Below are 22,491 nucleotides of genomic sequence, written 5' to 3'. Positions count from 1 at the left end.
TGGCCCATAGTTTTGTATGCTATGGCGTTTCAAGTGTTCATCTAAATGCTTCTTAAATGTTGTGAGGGGTTCCTGCCTCTACCACCCTTTCAGGCAGTAAGTCCCAGATTCCCACCATCCTCTGGGTGAAAAGATTTTTTCCTCAAATCCCCTCTAAAGCCCCTATCCCATTAAATCTATGCCACCTGGTTACTGACCCCTCTACCAAGAGGAAATGTTTCTTCCCATATACCTTATGACCCTAATAATTTTGTACAGCTTGATCAGTTTCTCTCTCTTCCCCCCCACCCTGTCTCAGCCATTTCTGTTCCAGGGAAAACAATCTCAGCCTACTCAGCACTCCCATCATAGCTGAAACACTCCAGCACAGGCAGCATCCTGGTGAATCTCCTCTGCACCCTCTCTAGTGCAATCACATCCTTCCTATAGTGTGCGACCAGAACTGCACATTCCACTTTGGTAGCAAAAACAGGAAGACAGATTATTATCCGACTGGTTACAAATTAAGAGAGGGGAATGTACAATAAAACCTGGATGCCCTCATAAACCAATCGCTGAAGGTAAGCATGCAGGTGCAGCAGGCAGTAAAAAAGACAAATGGTACGTTCATAGCAAGAGGATTTGAGTGCTGGAGCAGGGATGTTTGATGTAACTGTACAGGTTCTTGGAATATTGTGTGCAACTTTGGTCTCATTATCTGAGGAAGGATGTTCTTGCTGCAGAGAGAGTGCAGAGAAAGGTTTACCAGGCTAATTCCTGGGATGGCGGGACTGACATGTGAAGAAAGATCGAGTCGATTAGGATTATATTTGCTGGAGCTTAGATGAATGAGGGGAGATCTCATAGGAGCCTATAAAATTCTAACAGAATAAGATAAGGTAAATTCAGAAAGGATGTTCCCAATGGTGGGAGTGTCCAGGACCTGGGGGCATACTCTAAGGATACAGGGTAAAACTTTTAGGACAGAGAAGAGGGGAAATTTCTTAAAGCACTGGAGAAACCTGCAATTTCAATGATCCTCAGTGCATATTCATAAAGTGGCACTGAAGGATTTTATGAATGGAGAAGCCTGAAGGAACAACAGACTATGCAATAAACATGAATCTACCAACCACTTCACTAGGATTTAGTTATTGCCAAACTACTGTTAGAAGAGAGGGAAATGACTCAGTACTTTCTGGAGACAGAAAAATTTCCATTAATTTATTTACCTTTCCCAATTTTATTTTTTAGTCCTTCTCATCTTCTGGATCCCCTCAGATAGCTTCCCTCTTTGCCAATAATGGTATGATAAAGATATTTTACATCACATCTGGATTATCCCAGTTTGCAGCAACCTGATTTTTCAAGTTTCTTTTCCTATGAGGAAAAAAGTTGCCCAACTCCGCACTTGGCTAATAGCAAGGCAAGGAGTTCACACAAACTCACTAGGTTTCTATAAAACCCCCTTCATTCTTCTGATTAGACGCTGGTGGGTTAACCCCGAAAGCTTGTGAGTCTATTATCAAATAAATCGGTTGGACTAAAACCTGGTGTTGTCAGACTTTTTACTATAATTGCAGCAAGACATTCCTGCTCCTGCGCTTAAATCGTCTCCCTATGAAGGCCAACATATCATTTGCCTTCTTCACATCTCACTTTTAGACTGGGGTCATCATTTCTAAATAAACATGACATTGTTCCTTACCAGGATGTGGATTTGGAATCCGCAATTGGTTTTCAGATAGGTTAACTAAAGGTAACTTTTCCAATGTGCCGTCGGATGGACAGCCGTTCTTCACTGATTCTGTCCCACTTGCTGGATTAACAATGACCCCCCTTTCCCCATCACAATCCAGTCTGACCACATCCTTCATATCCTTCAGGAAACTTGACACAGAGTGAAACCCATAATCTGATAGATTCAGTGATGTTTTGTACGTCTTCAGGTAGAGACTGCAGAACTGAGATAAAGGAATGCCTTCAGGGTGAGCACGGCACAACCCAGATATCTGTTGTTGTAGCAAATCCATTTAATCAACTGCAAGGAAATCAAAGATGTTATCAGTAGGGTTTTTCACCAGTCAGACATTAAAATCACCTGTCAATGTGATTGACATATTGATATTTGGTTCTCAAGTCCAGATATTTTGTTACCTGAAGGGGTTACAGTTGGACTGCCTGTTGGGGTGGGGAGGCAGACAGAGGGTGGGGGGTGGTGGCTGATGAGGCAGTTGAAGGGATGGGGGTGCAGTCAGAGTCAAGGGCCGGTGATAGTTGGAGGGGTCAAATTCCAGGTGGGGGGAGGCGGGAAGAGAGTGACAGTCCAAGGGAGGAGGGGGTTGGTGAGAGTCCAAAGGGATGGGGGGGGTAAATATATTGTGGGAAGGGGGGCATGGGGGGGGGATGAGTTGGAGGCGGGTCGATATGTGATTCAGTCTCTAGGAATACGCCCAAGCACTAGTCACAGCCCAGGACCTGACTTCATCAGACTTAGTATACATTTTGAATAAAGAACAGAAGCAGTTGGGGGCAGGGCGCGCACACACACACACGTAAAGGCAATTGTAAAGTGATTAACTGGAGGTCAGGACCTTACAGAACTGATAGTAGTAGAACACAAAAGGAACCATGATGAGACACATTAGCGACATTCCGGACCAGGCAATGTGTGAATAGGTAAAGTGGATTTGGCAAGTTGGAGAAGGGTTTGTGAAAACCTGGAGAAGAGCCGCAGTCTCCACTGGCCAGGAGTCTGGTAGAAAGAGAAGTGAGCACATGGTTCCCAGTCAGGGCAAATCTCCAACATCAATGTGCTCCCTTCTTCCCCACAGAAACGCCCCTCACAGTTTACACGCCTCCATTCTTCCAGAGATTAAATGGGAGTTTTATAGTCTTGAAGTTAATATTCTGGCCCGATGTCTGCCAAGGGCAAAAGTGTAGAAAGAATGGAGTGCTGTTTCTGGCCCATGCTGAGCTTCACAGCGAAGAGGGCCGAGGATAGACATCATTGTGCCAGTGGGTTGGAGAATTGAAGTGGAGGAAACATGGAGCGACAGGTCATATTTACAGACATAGATGAAAGAGAAATGAAATCTCTTCCGTGGATTTCTCCAGTCCTTAAAGCCGGATTCCCTCGCACAGCAAGCCCCAACACACAGCAAGTAAAAACACAGCCTAGCCGACTCCAGTGAATTCATCCTGCGATATATAATTTATAATCAATGAAACTGAGGCTGGTGTTCTCACGACAACTTGGAAATCTCAGGACTTCTTTTTAAACAGACGTTACTAAAACACACCTTCCCGCAGGCTGCTCCGATCCTGTGACCAATCCTCCGTTAATTCAGTCTCTTGAGCGAAGTTGGAGTGCAGTGGCCGCGGCGTGTCTGTGGAGTAACAGCACAAACGCTACAAACTTTGCAGCCGGCGCTAGAAACAAAGACAATGATTCTGTATACCCCCGTTTCCCCCAAGCTGCAATCCGTCCCTCTACACAGTTACTGAGCCAGCTCACCTTCCCATGGATGGCAAGTCACTGAATGGAACAGATCTCAAAGCGACTTAGCAACTTGTTATAATGCTCCTCGTGCTCTGAGACTGCCTGCTTGGCTCTGTTTTCTCATTCCCTGGGTCCTAACCTCCCCCCACTCGTCATGTGGACGCCAATTAGAGGGCAGGCAGTGAATTGCAGAGGGTTAGTTGGCGGCAACTCTCACCCTGTCTTGGCGGGGATGGAATCGTGTGCTACAACGGAAATAAAATGCAGTTAGAGTGATTATCCATTGCCCAGTTTACAATAGGTGGACGACTTATCATTTTTGAATTCTGGGCTGTAACATCAAGTTAGGTTTGCTCATCCATTTACAGTTCGACTTTACAGATCATTCTTGCAGTAACTGTCCGGAATAGATTCGATGTACAAATAAAAACACCCAATTTTGGGATGATTTTGGCTACAGAACTGCCAGTGAAAACAGAGTATCTTCTCCGCACCCCGTCCCCCCACCTCAGGCTGTGGGGAAAAACAGACTCAAAAACAGCTTCTTCTCTGTTGCCATCAGACTTTAGATATTAAACTGATCTTCCTCCACACCCTAGGCAACATCTTACCCCTTCACGCCATGCTCCTACTGCAGCCAAGACGGAAATTTTGGCAACAGGCCAAATCTCTGTTCAAAAGGACAAGAACAAAGAAAGTTACAGCACAGAAACAGACCTTTAGACCCTCCAAGCCTGCGCTGTCCATGCTGCCCGACTTAACTAAACCCCCTACCCTTCTGGGGATCATATCCCTCTATTGCCATCCTATTCATGTATTTGTCAAGATGCCCCTTAAAAGCCACTACCGTATCTGGTTTTCTACAGCTGCAGCGTGACCTGCACATTTTTATACTCCATGCCCCAACTGATGAAGGCAAGCGTGCCAATTGCCTTTTTGACTACCTTATCCACCTGCGTTGCCACTTTCAGTGATCGGTGAACATATATGCCCAGATCTCTCTGCCTGTCAATACTCCTAAAGGTTCTACCATTTACTGTATAACTCCTACATAACATAACATAAGAACATAAGAAATAGGAGCAGGGGTAGGCCATCTAGCCCTTCGAGCCTGCCCCGCCATTCAATAAGATCATGGCTGATCTGTCGTGTCTCAGTTCCACATTCCCGCCCTCTCCCCATAACCCTTAATCCCCTCGCTTATCAAAAACCCATCAGCCCGCGTCTTAAAAATATTGAGCGAGGCAGCCTCCACCACTTCAACGGGCAGAGAATTCCAGAGATTCACCACCCTTTGAGTGAAGAAGTTCCTCCTCAACTCCGTTCTAAACCGCCCCCCCTTTATCTTGAGGCTGTGCCCCCTAGTCCTACTGTCCTTTCTGAGCGGGAAGAGTCTCTCCACCTCTATCCTATCCATTCCATTCATCATCTTATATGTCTCAATGAGATCTCCCCTCATTCTTCTGAACTCTAACGAGTACAAGCCTAGTTTATTCAGCCTCTCCTCATAGCTCAACCCCCTCAACTCCGGTATCAGCCTAGTAAACCTCCTCTGCACTCCCTCCAAGGCCAAAATATCCTTGCGTAAGTGCGGCGACCAAAACTGCACACAGTACTCCAGCTGCGGCCTCACCAATGCCCTATACAGCTGCAGCAAGACCTCCCTACTTTTATATTCAATCCCCCTCGCTATGAAGGCCAGCATCCCATTCGCCTTCCTGACCACCTGCTGCACCTGCAGGCTGGGTTTTTGCGACTCATGCACAAGGACCCCGAGGTCCCTCTGCACCGTCGCCTGCTGCAGTTTTTCGCCACGTAAGTAATAGTCCTTCCTACCATTATTCCCACCAAAGTGGACCGCCTCGCACTTGCCAATATTAAATTCCATTTGCCAGTTCCTGGCCCATTTGCCCAGCCTATCTAGATCCTTCTGCAGACTCTCCACACCCTCCGCGCAATTTGCCGTTCCACCAATCTTGGTGTCATCAGCAAATTTCGACACCATACACTCGGTTCCCTCCTCCAGATCATCTATATAAATGGTAAGTAGCTGATGCATTGGACATTCCAAATGCATTATCCCACACTTGTTTGGATTAAACACCATCTGCCATTTCTCCACCCAAATCTCCAACCGATCCATATCTTGCTGTATCCTCTGACAACCCTCTTCACTATTTGCAACTCCACCAATTTTTGTGCTGTCTGCAAACTTACTAGTCTGACCAGCTACATTTTCCTCCAAACTTTTTATATATACCATGAACAACAAAGGTCCCAGAACTGATCCCTGTGGAACACCACCAGTCACAGCCTCCCATTCAGAAAAGCACTCTTCTACTGCTACCCTCTGTATTCTATGGCCATGATGTGGAGATGCTGGCATTGGACTGGGGTGAACACGGTAAGAATTCTCAGAACACCAGGTTAAAGTCCAACAGGTTTATTTGATAGCAAAAGCCACCATCTTTCAGAGCACTGCTCCTTCGTCAGATAAGTGGGAGTTCTGTTCACAAACAGAGCATATAAAGACACAAACTCAATTTACAAAATAATGGTTCAAATGCGAGTCTTTACAGGTAATCAAGTCTTAAATGTACAGACAATACGAGTGGAGAGAGGGTTCAGCATAGGTTAAAGAGATGTGTATTGTCTCCAGCCAGGACAGTTAGTGAGATTTTGCAAGCCCAGGCAAGTTGTGGGGGTTACAGATGGTGAGACATGAACCCAAGATCCTGGTTGAGACTGACCTCGTGTGCAGAACTTGGCTATCAGTCTCTGCTCAGCGACTATGCTTTGTCGTGTGTCATGAAGGCTGCCTTGGAGAATGCTTACCCGAAGATTAGTAGCTGAATGCCCGTGACCACTGAACTGTTCCCCAACAGGAAGAGAACACTCTTGCCTGGTGATTGTCGAGCAGTGTTCATTCATCCGTTGTCGTAGTGTCTGCATGTTCTCCCCAATGTACCATGCCTCAGGACATCCTTTCCTGCAGCGTATCAGGTAGACAACGTTGACCAAGTTGCAAGTGTGTGTACTGTGTACCTACACGGATGGTGTTCTCACATGAGATGGTGGCATTGTGTCAATGATCTGGCACATCATGCAGAGGTTGATGTGGTGTCGTGGTCACTGTTCTCCTGAAAGCTGGGTATGCGGGCAATGGTCTGTTTGAAGTTGTGCAGTTGTTTGAAAGCAAGAAGTGGGGGTGTGGGAATGGCCTTGGCGAGATGTTCGTCTTCATCAATGACATGTTGCTGGCTTCAGAGAAGATATCGTAGCTTCTCTGCTCCAGGGAAGTACTGGATGATGAAGGGTACTCTATCCGTTGTGTCCTGTGTTTGTCTTCTGAGGAGGTTGGGGCAGTTTTTCGCTGTGGCATGTCAGATCTGTCGATCGATGAATTGAGTGCCATATCCTGTCCTTATGAGGGCATCTTTCAGCATCTGGAAGTGTCTGTTGTGATCCTTCTCATCTGAGCAGATCCTGTGTATACAGAGGATTTGTCCATAGGGGATGGCTTCTTTAACAAGTTTAGAGTGGAATGTGGAGAAGTGGAGCATTATGGGGTTATCTGTGGGCTTGCGGTACAGTGAGGTGTTGAGGTGACTGTCCTTGATGGAGATGCGTGTGTCCAAGAATGCAACCGGTTCCGGAGAGTAGTCCAGGTGAGTCTGATGGTGGGATGGAACTTGTTGATGTCATCATATAGTTGTTTCAGTGATTGTTCACCATGAGTCCAAAGGAAAGAAATGTCATTGATATATCTAGTGTACAGCATCGGTTGAAGGTCCTGTGCGGTGAAGAAGTCTTGTTTGAACTTGTGCATGAAGGTATTGGCATATTGAGGTGTGAATTTGGTCCCCATGGCTTTTCCGTGTATCTCGATGAAGAACTGGTTGTTGACGGTGAAGACATTGTGGTCCAGGATGAAGCAGATGAGCTATAAAATTGCATCAGGAGATTGGCAGTTATCGGTGTTGAGAACTGAGGCAATTGCAGCAATGCCATCATTGTGGGGGATGCTGGTGTAGAGTGCTGAGACATCCATTGTGACGAGGAATGTTCCTGGTTCAACTGCTCCGTGTGCTGAGTTTCTGTGGGAAGTCCATAGTGTCGCGACAAAAGCTGGGGGTTCTTTGTTAAGGGTTTCAGGATGCCTTCGACATAGCCAGAGAGGTTCTCGCACAGGATCCCATTGCCCAACATGATGCACGGCCAGATGTGTTTGCCTTGTGTATCTTCGGGAGACAGTAGAGATCTCCAATGCGGAGTATATGTGGGAGTGAGAGTATGGAGGATGCTCTGAAGGTCTGGATCAAAGGTCTTGATCAGTCAGTTGAGTTGATGGGTGTGTTCTTTGGTCAAATCTGTGGGTAACTGTCTGTAGTATTCCTCGTTCTTCAGTTGTTGGTACACTTCAATTGAAGACCAAATTTGCAGGTATTTGGTATATACACTTGCAACTTGGCCAATATTGTCTACCTGATACACTGCAGGAAAGGATATCCCGAGACATGGTACATTGGGGGACCAGAAGACGCTACGACAATGGATGAGTGAACACCACTCGACAATCGCCAGGCAAGGGTGTTCTCTTCCTGTTGGGAACACTTCACCAGTCACGGACATTTGACCTCTGATCTTTGGGTAAACATTCTCCAAGGCAGCCTTCATGACACATGACAACGTAGAGTCGCTGAGCAGAGACCGATAGCCAAATTCCAGACATGAGGCCTCAACCGGGATCTTGGGTTGATGTCACACGATCTGTAACCCCCACGACTTGCCTGGGCTCGCAAAATCTCACTAACAGTCCTGGCTGGAGACAATACACATCTCTTTAACCTGTGCTTAACCCTCTCTCCACTCACAATGTCTGTACCTTTAAGACTTGATTACCTGTAAAGACTTGTGGTCCAATCATTACTCTGTCAAATCAGTTTGTGTCTTTATATGTCCTGTTTGTGAACATGACTCCCACTTACCTAATGAAGGAACAGTGCTCTGAAAGCTAGTGGTTTTTGCTACCAAATAAACCTGTTGGACTTCAACCTAGTGTTGTGAGACTTCTTACTGTGTTCTAAGGCCAAGCCAGTTCTGTATCCATCTTGCCAGCTCTCCTCTGATCCCGTGTGACTTCACCTTTCGTACCAGAATACCATGAGGTACCTTGTCAAAAGCATAACTGAAGTCCACATATACAACATCCTCTGCCTTTCCCTCATCTATTCTCTTCGTCACTTCCTCGAAAAACTCAATCACTTAAAAAGGCACGACCTTCTCCAAATGTCTATCACTAATAAATCCATTTGTTTCCAAATGTGAGTAAATCCTGTCCCTTAGAATCTTTTCCAATAATTTCCCTACCACTGACGTAATGCTCACTGGCCTATAATTTCCTGGATTATCCCTGTGGCCCTCCTTAAACAATGGAACAACAGTGGCTTTCCTCCAGTCTTCTAGAACTTCACCTATAGCCAATGAGAATACAAAGATTTCTGTCAAGGCCCTAGCAATTTCCATCCCTTTGCACTGGATCCTGAACTTCCTAAATACAGACCACAATCAGTAAAGATAGGTAACAACACCTCTTCCATGATCATCCTCAACACCGATGCCCTACAAGGTTGTGATCTCAGCCCCTTACTATACTCTTTATACACCTATGACTGTGTGGCTAAATTCCTTTCCAATTCGATTTTCAAGTTTGCTGACGACACCACCGTAGTGGGTAGGATCTTAAACAATGATGAGTCAGAGTATAGGAATGAGATGGAAAATCTGGTGAACTGGTGCGGCAACAGTAATCTCTCCCTCAATGTCAATAAAACAAAGGAGATTGTCATCAACTTCAGCAAGTGTAAAGGAGAACATGTCCCTGTCTACATCAATGGGGATGAAGTAGAAAGGGTTGAGAGCTTCAAGTTTTTAGGTGATCAGATCACCAACCACCTGTGCTGGTCCCTCCACGCCGACAGTATAGTTAAGAAAACCCACCAACGCCTTTACTTTCTCAGAAGACTAAGGAAATTTGGCATGTCAGCTATGACTCTCACTAATTTTTTACAGATGCACCATAGAAAGTATTCTTTCTGGTTGTATCACAACTTGGTATGGCACCTGCTCTGCCCAAGACGGCAAGGAACTACAAAAGGTTGTGAATATAGCCCAATTCATCACACAAACCAGCCTCCCATCCGTTGACTCTGTCTACACTTCTCGCTGCCTCAGCAATGCAGCCAGCATAATCCAGGACCCCACGCAACCCAGACATTTTCTCTTCCACCTTCTTCTGGTGGAAAAAGATACAAAAGCCTTGAATCACGTACCAACCGACTCAAGAATAGCTTCTTCCCTGCTGCTGTCAGACTTTTGAATGGATCAACCTTGCATCAAGCTGATCTTTGTCTCCACCCTAGCTATGACTGTAACACTACATTCTGCACACTCTCGTTTCCTTCTCTATGAATGGTATGCTTTTTCTGTATAGCGCGCAAGAAACAATACTTTTCACTCTATCCCAATACATGTGACTATAATAAATCAAAGTAAGCATGGGAATTATCCACTTTCGAAGAAGTCATTTTGTACTCAAAATGCTAACCTTGTTTCTTGTTCCACAGTTGCTGCCAGACCTGCTTAAGTACTCCAGCAATTAGTTTTTTTTTTAATTTAAATTATTCCTGGGCAATATCCATCCCTCAAACATTACAAAATAGATTATCTTGTCATCATCACATTGTTAACCACATCCAGAACATAAATGTTGGCAGAATATGGATGTTAGTCTGTGATGCTGAAATAACCGAAGCAGAAGTAGAAATGATTCCAGATCAGTTTGGCAGGAGGCCATTCGGCCCATTGAACTGGTATTGACCGACGACAATCCCACCCAGACCCCATCTCCGCAACGCCACACATTTACCCTGCTAGCCTGCCTGACACTAAAGAACAATTTTAGCACGACCAATCCACCTCACCTGTGTATCTTGGGATGTGGAAGGAAACTGGAGCACTCAGAGGAAACCCACTCAGACGCAAGGAGAACATACAGACTCTCCACAGACAGTCACCCGAGGCTAGAATTGAATCCGGATCCCTGGCGCTGTGAGGTAGCAGTGCTAACCACTGTGCCACCATGCCTACTAAGGTTCCAAGTTCAATTCTTTAAGGGCAAAACTTGAAAAGAGGCATGGGTGGTGAAAAATAACAATGATTTTTGAAGGAGTACAATAAAATTGCTATTCAGATATACCTTGAACATTGGTGGTAAGAGTGGATTTTAAAAGGCTATGTCAACGTGAGGTCACATTCCAATTGACTCAAGAACAGCTTCTTCCCTGCTGCTTTCTTTTGAATGGACCTGCCTTATGTTAAGTTGATCTTTCTCAATGCCCTAGTTATAACTGTAATACCTCATTTTGCACCCTCTCATTTCCTTCTTCTCTATGTACTCTACAAATGGTATGCTTTGTCTGTACAGCACACAAGAAACAATACTCTTCACTCTATGCCAATACATGGGACAATAATGAAATGAAAATAATTTTCATACAGACAGATCAAGGTAGTTTCAGAACATGCAGTATTCCTTGGTTCAGGTGAAATGTGTCTGTATTTCCTGGTATTGATACCATCCAGATGGGACCTTCAAGTCCTGCGCTAGCCCTGACCACCTCCATGTACCTCTATGCCTTACATTTTCCTCTTCAGCTTCCTGCTTATCCTCAGATGAGCTGTGTCGTCCTACCACATTCAAGGTTTATTCCTTTCTGGAGACTGCATCAGACCATCACAATCCGAAGGTTCTTGAAGGGATGCTCTATACAGAGCTACTCACCAGGTCCAGACACAGAACCCACAGATTCGGAAGCCCAATGGCCTGCTCAACAGTGATCCTGGTGAGGTGATTTCCGTGGTAATGCCTTCTTGGCACCATCTCAGGATAATGTTCATTAGAATGAAGCACCACAGTCAGGAGAGCAACACAAAGATGCCTTCAATTTGAAGTGCCCTCTGAAGTGGTTAGATATTTATGAAAAATTCTCTGGCCACAGCTGTGAAGCAACCCCTGTGGAGGAGAAAGCCCCCATTCAGAGGATGACCAGTGGTAGCAGCTGTGGCTCCCTGATAACTGTAGATCTGGTTGGGGTGGTGAAGAGAAGATCTTATGGGCTGCCCCAGGCTAGTTACTGGCGAGCTGCCGATAGAAATACGCCATGCATAGCCCTCTCTGGGGTTCAGTACATCACCCTAAAAATCCTGGCAGAGGTCTCAATTAGCCCACAGTTGGGCATTCAATTATCAGATCGGCTACCCATCATTACTGACCTCTACATGCTGACCTTCTTCCGGGAAGATCACCAAGAGGCAGGAAGGCATTGGTTATTGGTTTCAAACATTCCTCCCAGTCTGCTCCAGAAGTTCATCCCCAGAGGCCTGGCAAGATACTTGGAAGGCTCTGCCCACTGTGGTCACAGACCAGCTGAACATTGGAGTGAAAGCCCTTTCTGTAATGAATCTTATTGGCCATATGGCTTCAATCAATGAATGCCACCAAGGTCCACTGTTGATCCTTGGAAGAAGCCAGAGGCGAAATAGTTTAAGGCAAAAATGACTTTGACAGTTATTAGCAGGGCAGAGCAATGTTGCAAGGTCTTTCACAAGTGATTTGATTTGATTTATTATTGTTACATGTACTAACAGAGTGAAAAGTATTGTTTCTTGCACGCTGTACAGACAAAACATACTATTTATAGAGAAGGAAATGAGAAAGTGCAGAATGTAGTGTTACAGTCATAGCTAAGGTGTAGAGAAAGGTAAAAGTTCAAAAGTCTGACAGCAACAGGGAAGAAGCTATTCTTGAATTGGTTGGTACATGACCTCAAACTTTTGTATCTTTTTCCCGAAAGTGGAAGAGAGAATGTCTGTGGTACATGGGGTCCTTAATTATGTTGGCTGCATTGTTGAGGCAGCAGGAAGTGTAGACAGAGTCAATGAATGGGAGCTTGGCTTGTGTGATGGATTGGGCTACATTCACAAGTTTTTGTAGTTTCTTACAGTCTTGGGCAGAGCAGGAGCCACACCAAGCTGTGATACAACCAGAAAGAATGCTTTCTATGGTGCAATGTAAAAGTTGAAGAGAGTCATAACTGACGTGCCAAATTTCCTTAATAGGAAATTAAGTGACTTTTTGTCTATAGAGGCAGAGGCATCAATAGCACTGGGTCACCAACATGTCCAAGTAGCTTTTTGTTCAGGGTAGAAACAATGCTGTGGGTATGGTCTCCAATACCTTCCTGTCCCTCAGTCCTCTCTCTCTCCTTCCTCATGCCTAGGGCTCTGCATCTGCTGCTATGTGGATCCTCATCGCTACCCAACTCAATCTCTGAAGTCTTCAACCCCATGTCCAGCTGTTGCTTTGCTTGTGCTCAGCTTCATTCATACCAAGTTCTGGTCCCACCTTAATGACTCCAGCATCTCCAGAGAGTCATGACCCCCTTCACTGCCCCAATGTGCAGAGACTCTTGCTCACCTGATAACATCTATGTGCTAATGGCTGAGTGTCCCTCTCAGCTGTACCCCCTTTATTAGATCCACCTAATTGCATTGTGTGGTTCTGAATGGTTGTCTGCAGTTTTGCAGCCTCCTTCCATCTGGACTATGCCTGATGTATTGGGCCATGCCAAAATTCCATTCTGAACTTTGACAAGCTAACAAATTTATTAACAACATCAACTGATCCATTATCTGAATTGGGCTGGCTGTCTGATTCCACCTTCCTTCCTCCTAAGCAAATTGGCAGCAGTTGGAACAGCCCTGTTAAACTGGCACCCCAGCTAGGGGGATAGTTTTTCCACCATTTTATCTCTACACTTGCTTCAACCTAGGCCTAAATTCTGCCCATGATGTCTGAAACTTCAATCAGAATCAAACTGATGAAGTCACATCTGGTGGTAAACAAGCAGGTTAATGACTTGCCAGATCCATTCCAATCTGCGGCACTGTAAGGATGTGGAGACGAGAGTTGGAATAAGATAACATGATACGGAGAGCTAGTGAGGGACTTGGAAGGAGCAAGAACTGTTGACCTATTTAAACGCATGATGTACTGAGGCAGGTGAAAATCCAGAGAAAGATATAAAATAAGAAAAAAAAATCAGAAATGGTTGTAAACAAAGATAGAAATAACTCTCAGAAGTGGCCCATGATAGGTTTGAATGTGGAAGCGAGTGTGCAGAATGAGGACAGGAAAGCAGCGAAATTAAAGAAATAGGCACCAGGAAAAGAAGATAAATGTAAAACTTTAGAATGAAAATACACTTGGTATAGAGATTAAATTAGAAAGGGGAGGACAATTTTAGATGGGAAATTGGGATAGGACTTAGTAGCAAACAGGAAGAATTTTGAGATAGAAATGGGAGGGGTGGTAAAGACTGAAGTGAGGCTAGAGGGTAAAGAGCTAAGTAAATATCATTTAAGGATGGCTATGAAAAATAATATCATGGAATGACCAGCTTTGTCAATTCCTGACAGACAGACAGACTCACCATCACAGGGCTAAGTTTCGCTGAGCCTGAGTATTTTAATTGACTTGGAGAGTAAAGATGAAAGACATAATTCATTTATAATTCCACCCACAAGAAAGGCACAACTGGGGACTGTGGGCAAAAATCAAACAAACTCCAAACAAAATGACTCATGGAGGTTCATCATCAACTGTCTCTCAATTCAAGGATGGCATCCATTCAGGTTCATGGCTCTCTCAATCTTCATATCATTACATGACTAAAGAAGTTGATTCTCGATCCATAGATCCTTGGCACATGCGGAGTGCAGGATTCCACTGCTTGGCCTCATTAAGAGTTGGGCCTCAAAGCCTACTGCAGCTTGGGGGACAAATTGTCACAATTTTGATCAACTGAAAGCAGGCTCCTCCTAGCCATTAATGAAAATACTGCCATTCTTCAAGGCAAGCTTCAGAGTGTCTTTGACGCTTTGTGTATTTAGTCCCAATTTTGCGTTAGAGACTCTCGTAAGAACCAGACGCACAATCTTTATATATGCACCAAAGGTTTCTTGGATCTTTTAATACACAGGCAAAATGATCATCTATCTCACATTGCGAGTGTGCCGTGCGCAGTTCTGGTTGCCACACTATAGGAAGGATGCGATTGCACTAGAACAGGTGCAGAGGAGATTCCCCATATGTTTTCTGGGCTAGCAGGAGAGGCTGGTTAGGCTGGCGTTGTTTTCCTTAGAGTAGAGAAGGCTGAGAAGGGACCTGAACAAAGTGTACAAAATTATGAGGAACATAAGGTAGGAATACTTTTCCCCTTACTAGAGGGTCAATAATCAGGTGGTATAGTTTTAAGATAAGTGGCAAGATATTTAAGGAAGATCATTTTCATTCAGAGGATGCTGGGAATCTGGAACACACTGTCTGAAAGGGTGGTGGAGGCGGGCACCCTCAAAACATTGATGAAGCATTTAGGTGAGCAACTGAAATGCCATTGCATATGAGGCTACAGACCAAGTGCTGGAAAATGGGATAAGAATGGATAGGTCCTTGATGGCCAACACAGACATAATAGGCTGAAGGGCCTCTTTCTTTGCTGTAAAGTCTGTGATTCTTAATTGTTGGGAGGTTTATCATTCTAACAGCAAACAGGTTTATGTTGAATGGAGGTGGTGTCGAAACAGTAGGGGGCAGACTAAGTTATGATTTGGTTAAAAGAATCGTATTGTCACCTCTGCAGTCTGGGTTGGTTGAGTGTTGGCAGAGATAGCCATTCATGGTAGTTGCATTAAAGTGGAAAGTTATCATTATCTTTAATGAGGTTTTCAACAAAGCCATGATTTTGATACAAATGTAAATATGCTGATGCAAAGACAAGGCAAACGGCACAAATTAGAAGCTAACCATTGAGAAGTCTGATGGCAATTTTATGCTCCATAGGGAAATTACGAAAGCAAATTTGTGAATTCTTTGGTTCCATCAGCACCTTTCAGCAAACTAATATGCATTAGCAAGGATTAAGCACGTCTACGGTAAACGTGCAGTCAGTCCTGAGGCCTAAGTTTTGCATTTCACTTCTCAGCTTAATAAAATGTGAAATTTAGTCCTTTCATTCTTTGGCTGTACAATGCATCAAAATGTTCAGCCTGGGCAATGGTGAATTGGTTCTTCCAGTCTCGAGACCCCTGTGATAGAACAATGTGGCACCTGGTTTATTTCACAAAAGAATACTTCGCTACATAATAAACAAGATGCATTTTATATCAGGGTATTTGTTTTCCATACATTTTGGAATCAGAAATTTCAAAATATATAATTCTTGAAGACATTCTTTTTTGCCATATTTTGAAGTGTTTTGGCAGCAACAGCACTATAACTTGTCCCTGCAACAATGAGTTGCAGAAGGAAACACTTGGCTAAGTGTCATGCTGCTATTGGATTGGAAGAGGCAACGCTCCAAAAGCTCGTGCTACCAAATAAACCTGTTGCACTTTAACCTGGTGTCCTGAGACTTCTTACTGTGCCTACCCCAGTCCAATGCCGGCATCTCCACATCATGGTTGTGTAAGCTTTCGGAACACCGTTTCATATGTTACAATCCTAATAAATATTACAAACAACACTGTGGTGGGAAAGCTATTGAAAAATTAGCTTAAGACTGATAATTTTCAAATGGTTTAACAGCCATTGTGCCCAAAGTCACACAATAAATTTTCAAATATATGTACAGCAATCTTTTCCAAATTACCTTTTCTTAAAACATGAGTGTTTGTTTGATCCAATATCTCATTGGAAACCAAATTGTAATTAGACATTTCATTTTCTTTCATGTTGCTGTGGTTCACAATTTTTTCAACCACATCCTCACTGAGCTGCTTTTCCAGAAATTCACTTAGTTTCACTACCAAACCTTCTATATTCTTAACATAATAAATCAAAACAAATGTTATAGAAACTAAAGACAGAGCAAAATAATTGACAGTAAACTCAGTGACACCCTTTCATTCTTTGGAACATTGAAGCAATAAGCTCCACTTCTGTCCCAGTGAGTAACTGTATTCTCCGCAGTGATAGTGAGATCATAGAATCCCCACAGTGCAGGAGGCGGTCACTCGGCTCATCAAGCCTGCACTTACAACAATCCCTAAGGAGCAATTTAACATGACCAATTCATCTAACCAGCACAGCTTTGGAGCATGGGAGGAAACCAGAGCACCTGGAGGGAAACCCTTGCAGGCAGGGTGAGAACGTGCAGACTCCACATTACACAATGGGATCATGAATTACTCCCATCACGTTGTACAATATCAGATCTAATATAGCCTGCTCTCTGATTGGCTCCAGAGCACACTGTCCCAAGAAACTATCCCAAAAACATTCTACGAGTTCCTCACCTCCGCTACCTTTGCCCATCTGACTTTTCCAATCTATATGTAAACTTAAATCTCCATTATTATAATTATGCCTTTCTGAAAAGCCCCAATTACTTCTTCCTTTATGCTCTACCCAATCATGTGGTTACTGTTGTGAGACCTGTACATGACTCTCACAAGTGACATCTTGCCTTTACCATTTCTCATTTCTACCCAAAATGTTTCCACATCCTGATTTCCTGAACTTGGATCCTCCTTTGGTATTGTGCTAATAGCATTATTGATTAACAGGGCCACAACTCAACCTTTTTCTTGCTTCCTGTCTTTCTAAGTATCTTGTACTCTTCAATATTCATGTCCAAATCCACGTTCTCTAGTAGCCATGTCTCTATAATGGCTACAAATCATACATATTTATTTATGTGTGTACTCTCAGTTCATTGGTTTTTTGAATGCTTTACACACTCAGAGCCTTTAGTTTTATTCTTTTCCTCTTTTTATATTCTCTAGTCTAAATCGATTGATTTGCTGTTAAGATTTCTATTTTCTATCTCTTCCTGTCATGGTCTGTTCATTTCCCATAATACTTTTCTCCTTTGCCTTGATTCTGCTCTGATTTACCACATCCTTCCAAATTTGATCTTTCCCCCCTACTATTTAGTTTAAAACTCTCTCTAGTTCCCCAGTTATGCAGCAACACCAGCTCTTGCATGGTCCAGGTCCCAATGGTACATATTCCTTTCTCCAGAACTGGTGCCAGTGCCCCACAAACCAGAACCAAAATCTCCCACACCAGTCTTTCAGCCATGCATTCACTTCTTTAAACTGATTTGTTCTATGCTAATTTTCATATGATTCAGGTGATATTCCAGATCTTATGATCATTGAGGTTCTGCTTCTTAATTTGCCTGGTTCCTCATACTGACTATGCAGAATCTCCTTCTTTGTCCTGCCTATGTCATTGATAACTACATGGAGAGTGACAACCGGGTTCTTTCCCGCCCACTGCAAGTTATTCTCCAGCCCTGAGCAAATGTCCTGAACTCCAGCACCAGACAGGAAACATAGTCTTCTGGACTCTCACTCTTTGCTGCAAAGAATCGTGTCAATCGTTTTGACTCCATTGTTCCCTAAAATGACTATATTCTTTTTTGCTCCTTCCAGTAGAATGGCTTTTTGTACAATAGTGCCCCAGTCAGTTAACTCATCCACCCTGCAACCTCTACTTGCATCCAAATAAGATGAGAAAACCTCAATCTTATTGAACAATTGTAAAAGCCGAAGCTCCAAAAAGTCCCCTTACCCGCTTCAGTTGCAGTCATGCACTCCTGCATCTGACCACTGACCAAATCAGAAAACCATGTCCTAAGAGATGTGACTGTCTCATAGTACGAAGAATCCAGGTAACTTTCCTGCTCCCTGATGTGCTGCAGTGTCTGTAGTTTAGCCTCCAGTTCATAGACTCTGAGCTGAAGCTGCTGAAACTTCAAACACCTCCTGCAGACATGTTTGCCCTCGATCAAACCAGCATCCAGGAGTTCCCACATGCTGCAGCTGTGACACACCACCTGTTTAGTCATCCTTAATATGTTTTAATTAACTACTGAATTGTTTTATTCAATTATATATTTTACTTTTGCTTTTATATATTTTGTTAACCTTATCACCAGTTACTAAATTGTTTTGAACCTTAGGAATAGAATAAGCCATAGTCACTTACCAAATGCTCACTTAAGTAACTAGCTTTTCTTCTGTATCACAGTTAGGATCACTTCCTGAAGGCTCAAAGTTAGAAAAGAAAAAGCAAGACTGCGCCACTTTCCCTTACTCCCTCAATTACCCTACTTGAACCAAATTCCTAAATGTACTCAGATCGGTCTCTGTCTCAGTCTGGCCAAAGTGTCCCCTCCACCACTGTGCTCCTTTTACTGACCTATACAACTAACAGTCGCTCAAATCTCCCGTGGAGGACGAAAGAAATTCATCCTGTTGATTTCTATTATCCTGAAATGTGTCAGATGTTTCTGAGATGCATCATCAAAATGTAATTATTTGTTTTGCAACAATGACTACAGCAGACATAATAATCAAATTCATTTGGAATAGCGAGCAAGACTCTAAGAATTCGGTTTGTTAAGCAGAAGCAGAGGAGTTTGGAAAAGCTGCAAATGAAGCTGTAAGGAATTTCCCTCAAGATCTATCTCCACAGTCTAAAAATCTCATACAAATGTCCAATAGAAAGATCATCAGGTGAATGTCATGGATTTGATGGGTGATACTGTGGCATAGTGGTTAGCAGTGCTGTCTCACAGCACCAGGGGCCCGGGTTTGATTCCTGGCTTGGGTCACTGTGCGGAGTTTGCACATTCTCCCTGTGTCTGCATGGGTTTCCTCCCACAGTCTGAAAGACATGCTGGTTAGTTGCATTGATCATGCTAAATTCTCCCTCAGTGTACCCGAACAGGCGCCTGAGTGTGGAAACTAGGGGATTTTCATAGTAACTTCATTGCAGTGCTAATGTAAGTCTACCTGTGACACTAATAAATAAACCTTAAACTTAAGACTTTACTTCTGGAAGATGGATTAAGGAAATATACACAATAAGGAAATTATCTCCAGCAAATGCAGTTACAAGGAATTCAATTCAACTCCAGGGTTTGAAGGAATCAGCTAATTTGAAATGGCCACAATCTTCAATAATCTATGCTTCAAGTTAAGCAAAATTTTAGCTTTTATCTGGACTCCAACTGTCCTTACTTTGGATACCTGTGTCAACATGGTGCCTGTAATATTTTTCCTTGGGTTTAGTGGCTAATAAACTTGGGTCCTTATTGTTCACTGCACAGATAGTAAAGAATACATTTGGATTTGGAAAGAGAAATTTAAATACTTTTGTTGCGACCAAGTGGAGAGGTTGAATAGGGAGGAGCCAATTTGCTCCTCTTCACCTGGTCATCACAGTTAAAACAAATGGTAAGCAATTTATCCACAATATGAACAATCCCAAGAATCATGGTACAGTATATTCCATATTAAATATAACATTGAACATAACATCATTGGAACAGTTGGCAACAAAAATACAAAGGAAGCATTGTACAGCAAATTGACACTAATGGATAATGATCATGTGTCAATATGTCACTTAGAGTTGAATGTCCAAAGTCTATTTGAATCCCCACTCTAAACATTTCTTGTACCAACTTACTCTCAGTGGTGATAACAGTAGATTTGATATTTATTTGTGGGCTGCAACATTATCATAAAACAGCAGAAATCTGCTTCAACCAGTCTCCCTACACCAGCATAATAAATAGCGCTGATGGCAGACAGGGAATAAATAACCCCGCTAGGAAGAGGGAAAGTGGTAGAAGACGATAGCAGTGTAGAGTTTAAAAGGAGAACAATTAGGTAATGTATAAATTAAAAACAAAATCACTTACCTGCAACGTTTCTTCATAGCTCAAACAGGAGATTCTCTTCATCCTTTACAGCCCACCAACTCGTTACATGGTCAAACCAGCTGCCAAACATTACTTCAAAAGCAATTATTAAAAATAAGTGCATTCATTACGCCAGCAAAACATGAAACGCTCTCTTTATTGTGTTATGGTTCAGATTAGAAACTCCAAAGTATTTTATGAAGCCCGTCTGAATCATCCTGAATTTGGCAAGAATATGCATGATATGTTCCACTTCAGATGTAATTCAAGAGACCCACTGGGGAGCTTTTATCAAACGAAGTTTATTTAAGAATATAGTCAACATTAGCAAAATCTTTTATTAATTACAAACAAGAAACAAAACAACCACTATAATACATAACCTTTAAATATATATAAGCTGTCCTAATCAAACCAATCTCCATAAATAACCCTTTAAACAGGTTCAACACAACATAGACTAAGGCTCAAGTGATACTGGAAATTGAATCCTTTGGTTGAAATTTGCAGTTCTCTGGATTCACTCCAAACAGTTTGAAGACATGACAGTTTCCCGAAACACCAGAGGCTCTGGTCGAGCCCCCAACAACAGATTTTCACTCTTCAGGTAAACAAGATCTTGTTTTCAACTAACCAACAGAATTTTCAAAACAACAGGGAGAGAGGGAAAACACTTCTTTTTACTTGTCTCTTCTAAAACTAAAACCTGCAGCTCTAAACTGAAAATGAAAAAAAAACTGTTCAAGAACACATGACAATGCAGGATCGTGAAACTAATCCCAGACCGCACACAAACAACCCCATTTAAGCAGTATTAAAAAACACTTCCACATCACAGATCCCATAGCCTACCCACTGGTTTCAACTTGCCACATCAACATTGGGCACTCAACTATTTCCACACTGGCCAAGGTCTTTGCACAGCAAATTGGCACAAGTGGGGCCTTGCAGGGAGCCTGGACTGCAGCTCTAGTGCACCTCAATCAATAACTCATCATTGAAGACAGCCTCCTGACAAAATTCAGCAGAGAGCTCAGAGAGATCCATTTAACCACGATGGAATATATTGCCTGACTTGGTGATTATTGCACATGCTAACAAAAAAGGCTGATGAAAGAGCCATACTAAGAACACAACAAAGGGAGGAGGTTATTAAGTCCCTCAAGCCTGCTCTGTTATTCAACAAGATAGTGCCTGCTCTGTGTGACCTAAACGCATGTGATTACTTGTACCAAATAGAAGCCATAATGTGGAGATGCTGCATTGACTGGGGTGGGCACAGTAAGAAGTCTCACAACACCAGATTAAAGTCCAACAGGTTTATTTGCAATCATGAGCTTTGGGACCACTGCTTCATCCTCAGGTGAATAGAGAGAGAGTTGGGTTCACAATCACTATAATACATAACCCTTAAATATATACAAGCTGTCCTAACCAAACCAATCTCCATAAATAACCCTTTTAAACAGGTTCAACACAACATCGACTAAGGCTCAAGTGATACTGGAAATTGAATCCTTTGGTTGAAATTTGCAGTTCTCTGGATTCACTCCAAACAGTTTGAAGACATGACAGTTTCCCAAAACACCAAAATAAAAGGACAGAGATGCAATTGCAAGATAATAGTTGGAATACAAGTCTTTACAGGTAATTAAGTCTTTACAGATACAGACAATGCGAGTGGAGAGAGGGATAATCACAGGTTAAAGAGGTGTGAATTGTCCCAAGCCAGGACACTTAGTCGGATTTTGCAAGTCCAGGCAAAATGGTGGGGATTACATGTCGTGTGACATGAACCTGGTTGAGGCCGTTCTTATGCTTAGGGAACTTGGCTATCAGTTTCTGCTCGGCGATTCTGCATTGTGTCTTGAAGACCGCTTACCAGGAGATTAGAGGCTGAATGCCCTGGACTGCTGAAGTGTTCCCCGACAGGAAGGAAACAGTCCTGCCTGGTGATTGTCACGCAGTGCCACTCATCTGTTGTTGTAGCGTCTGCATGGTTTCGCCAAAGTTCACACCTATGGACATCCTTTCCTCCCCAGTGTATGAGATGGACAACGTTGACCAAGTCTCATGAGTATGTACTGTGTACCTGGTGGTTGGTGTTCTCACATGAGATGATGGCATGTGTCAATGATCCGGCATGTCTTGCAGAGGCTGCTGTGGCAGGGT

The 22,491-nt window shown here is 43.2% G+C and overlaps 1 protein-coding gene and 1 pseudogene across 4 annotated transcripts in view; both read right to left on the bottom strand.

The window, feature by feature from the left end:
* Window positions 1-3,427, bottom strand: part of LOC145356537 (uncharacterized) — a 112,869-nt gene extending 109,442 nt beyond the window's left edge. For 2 of the 4 annotated variants that reach the window (XM_080209286.1, XM_080209288.1), the window contains exons 1-2: window positions 2,579-3,092; window positions 1,688-2,020 (exon numbers count right to left, since the gene is read on the bottom strand). In XM_080209286.1, the coding sequence (XP_080065412.1) occupies window positions 1,688-2,012 (325 nt within the window). In that variant the 5' untranslated portion in view covers window positions 2,013-2,020; window positions 2,579-3,092. Of the gene's footprint in view, window positions 1-1,687; window positions 2,021-2,578; window positions 3,093-3,281 lie in introns of those variants that run through there. The other 2 variants (XM_080209287.1, XM_080209289.1) reach the window with 2 other exon arrangements.
* Window positions 3,428-15,586: 12,159 nt separating this feature from the next.
* Window positions 15,587-22,491, bottom strand: part of LOC145356536 (sulfotransferase 2B1-like) — a 33,337-nt pseudogene continuing 26,432 nt past the window's right edge.

The sequence above is a fragment of the Carcharhinus amblyrhynchos genome, chromosome 21 (genome assembly GCF_965287045.1).
Source record: "Carcharhinus amblyrhynchos chromosome 21, sCarAmb.v2.hapA, whole genome shotgun sequence".
NCBI classification, from domain to species: Eukaryota; Metazoa; Chordata; class Chondrichthyes; order Carcharhiniformes; family Carcharhinidae; genus Carcharhinus; species Carcharhinus amblyrhynchos.
This window is presented reverse-complemented; position numbering and strand designations above follow the sequence as displayed.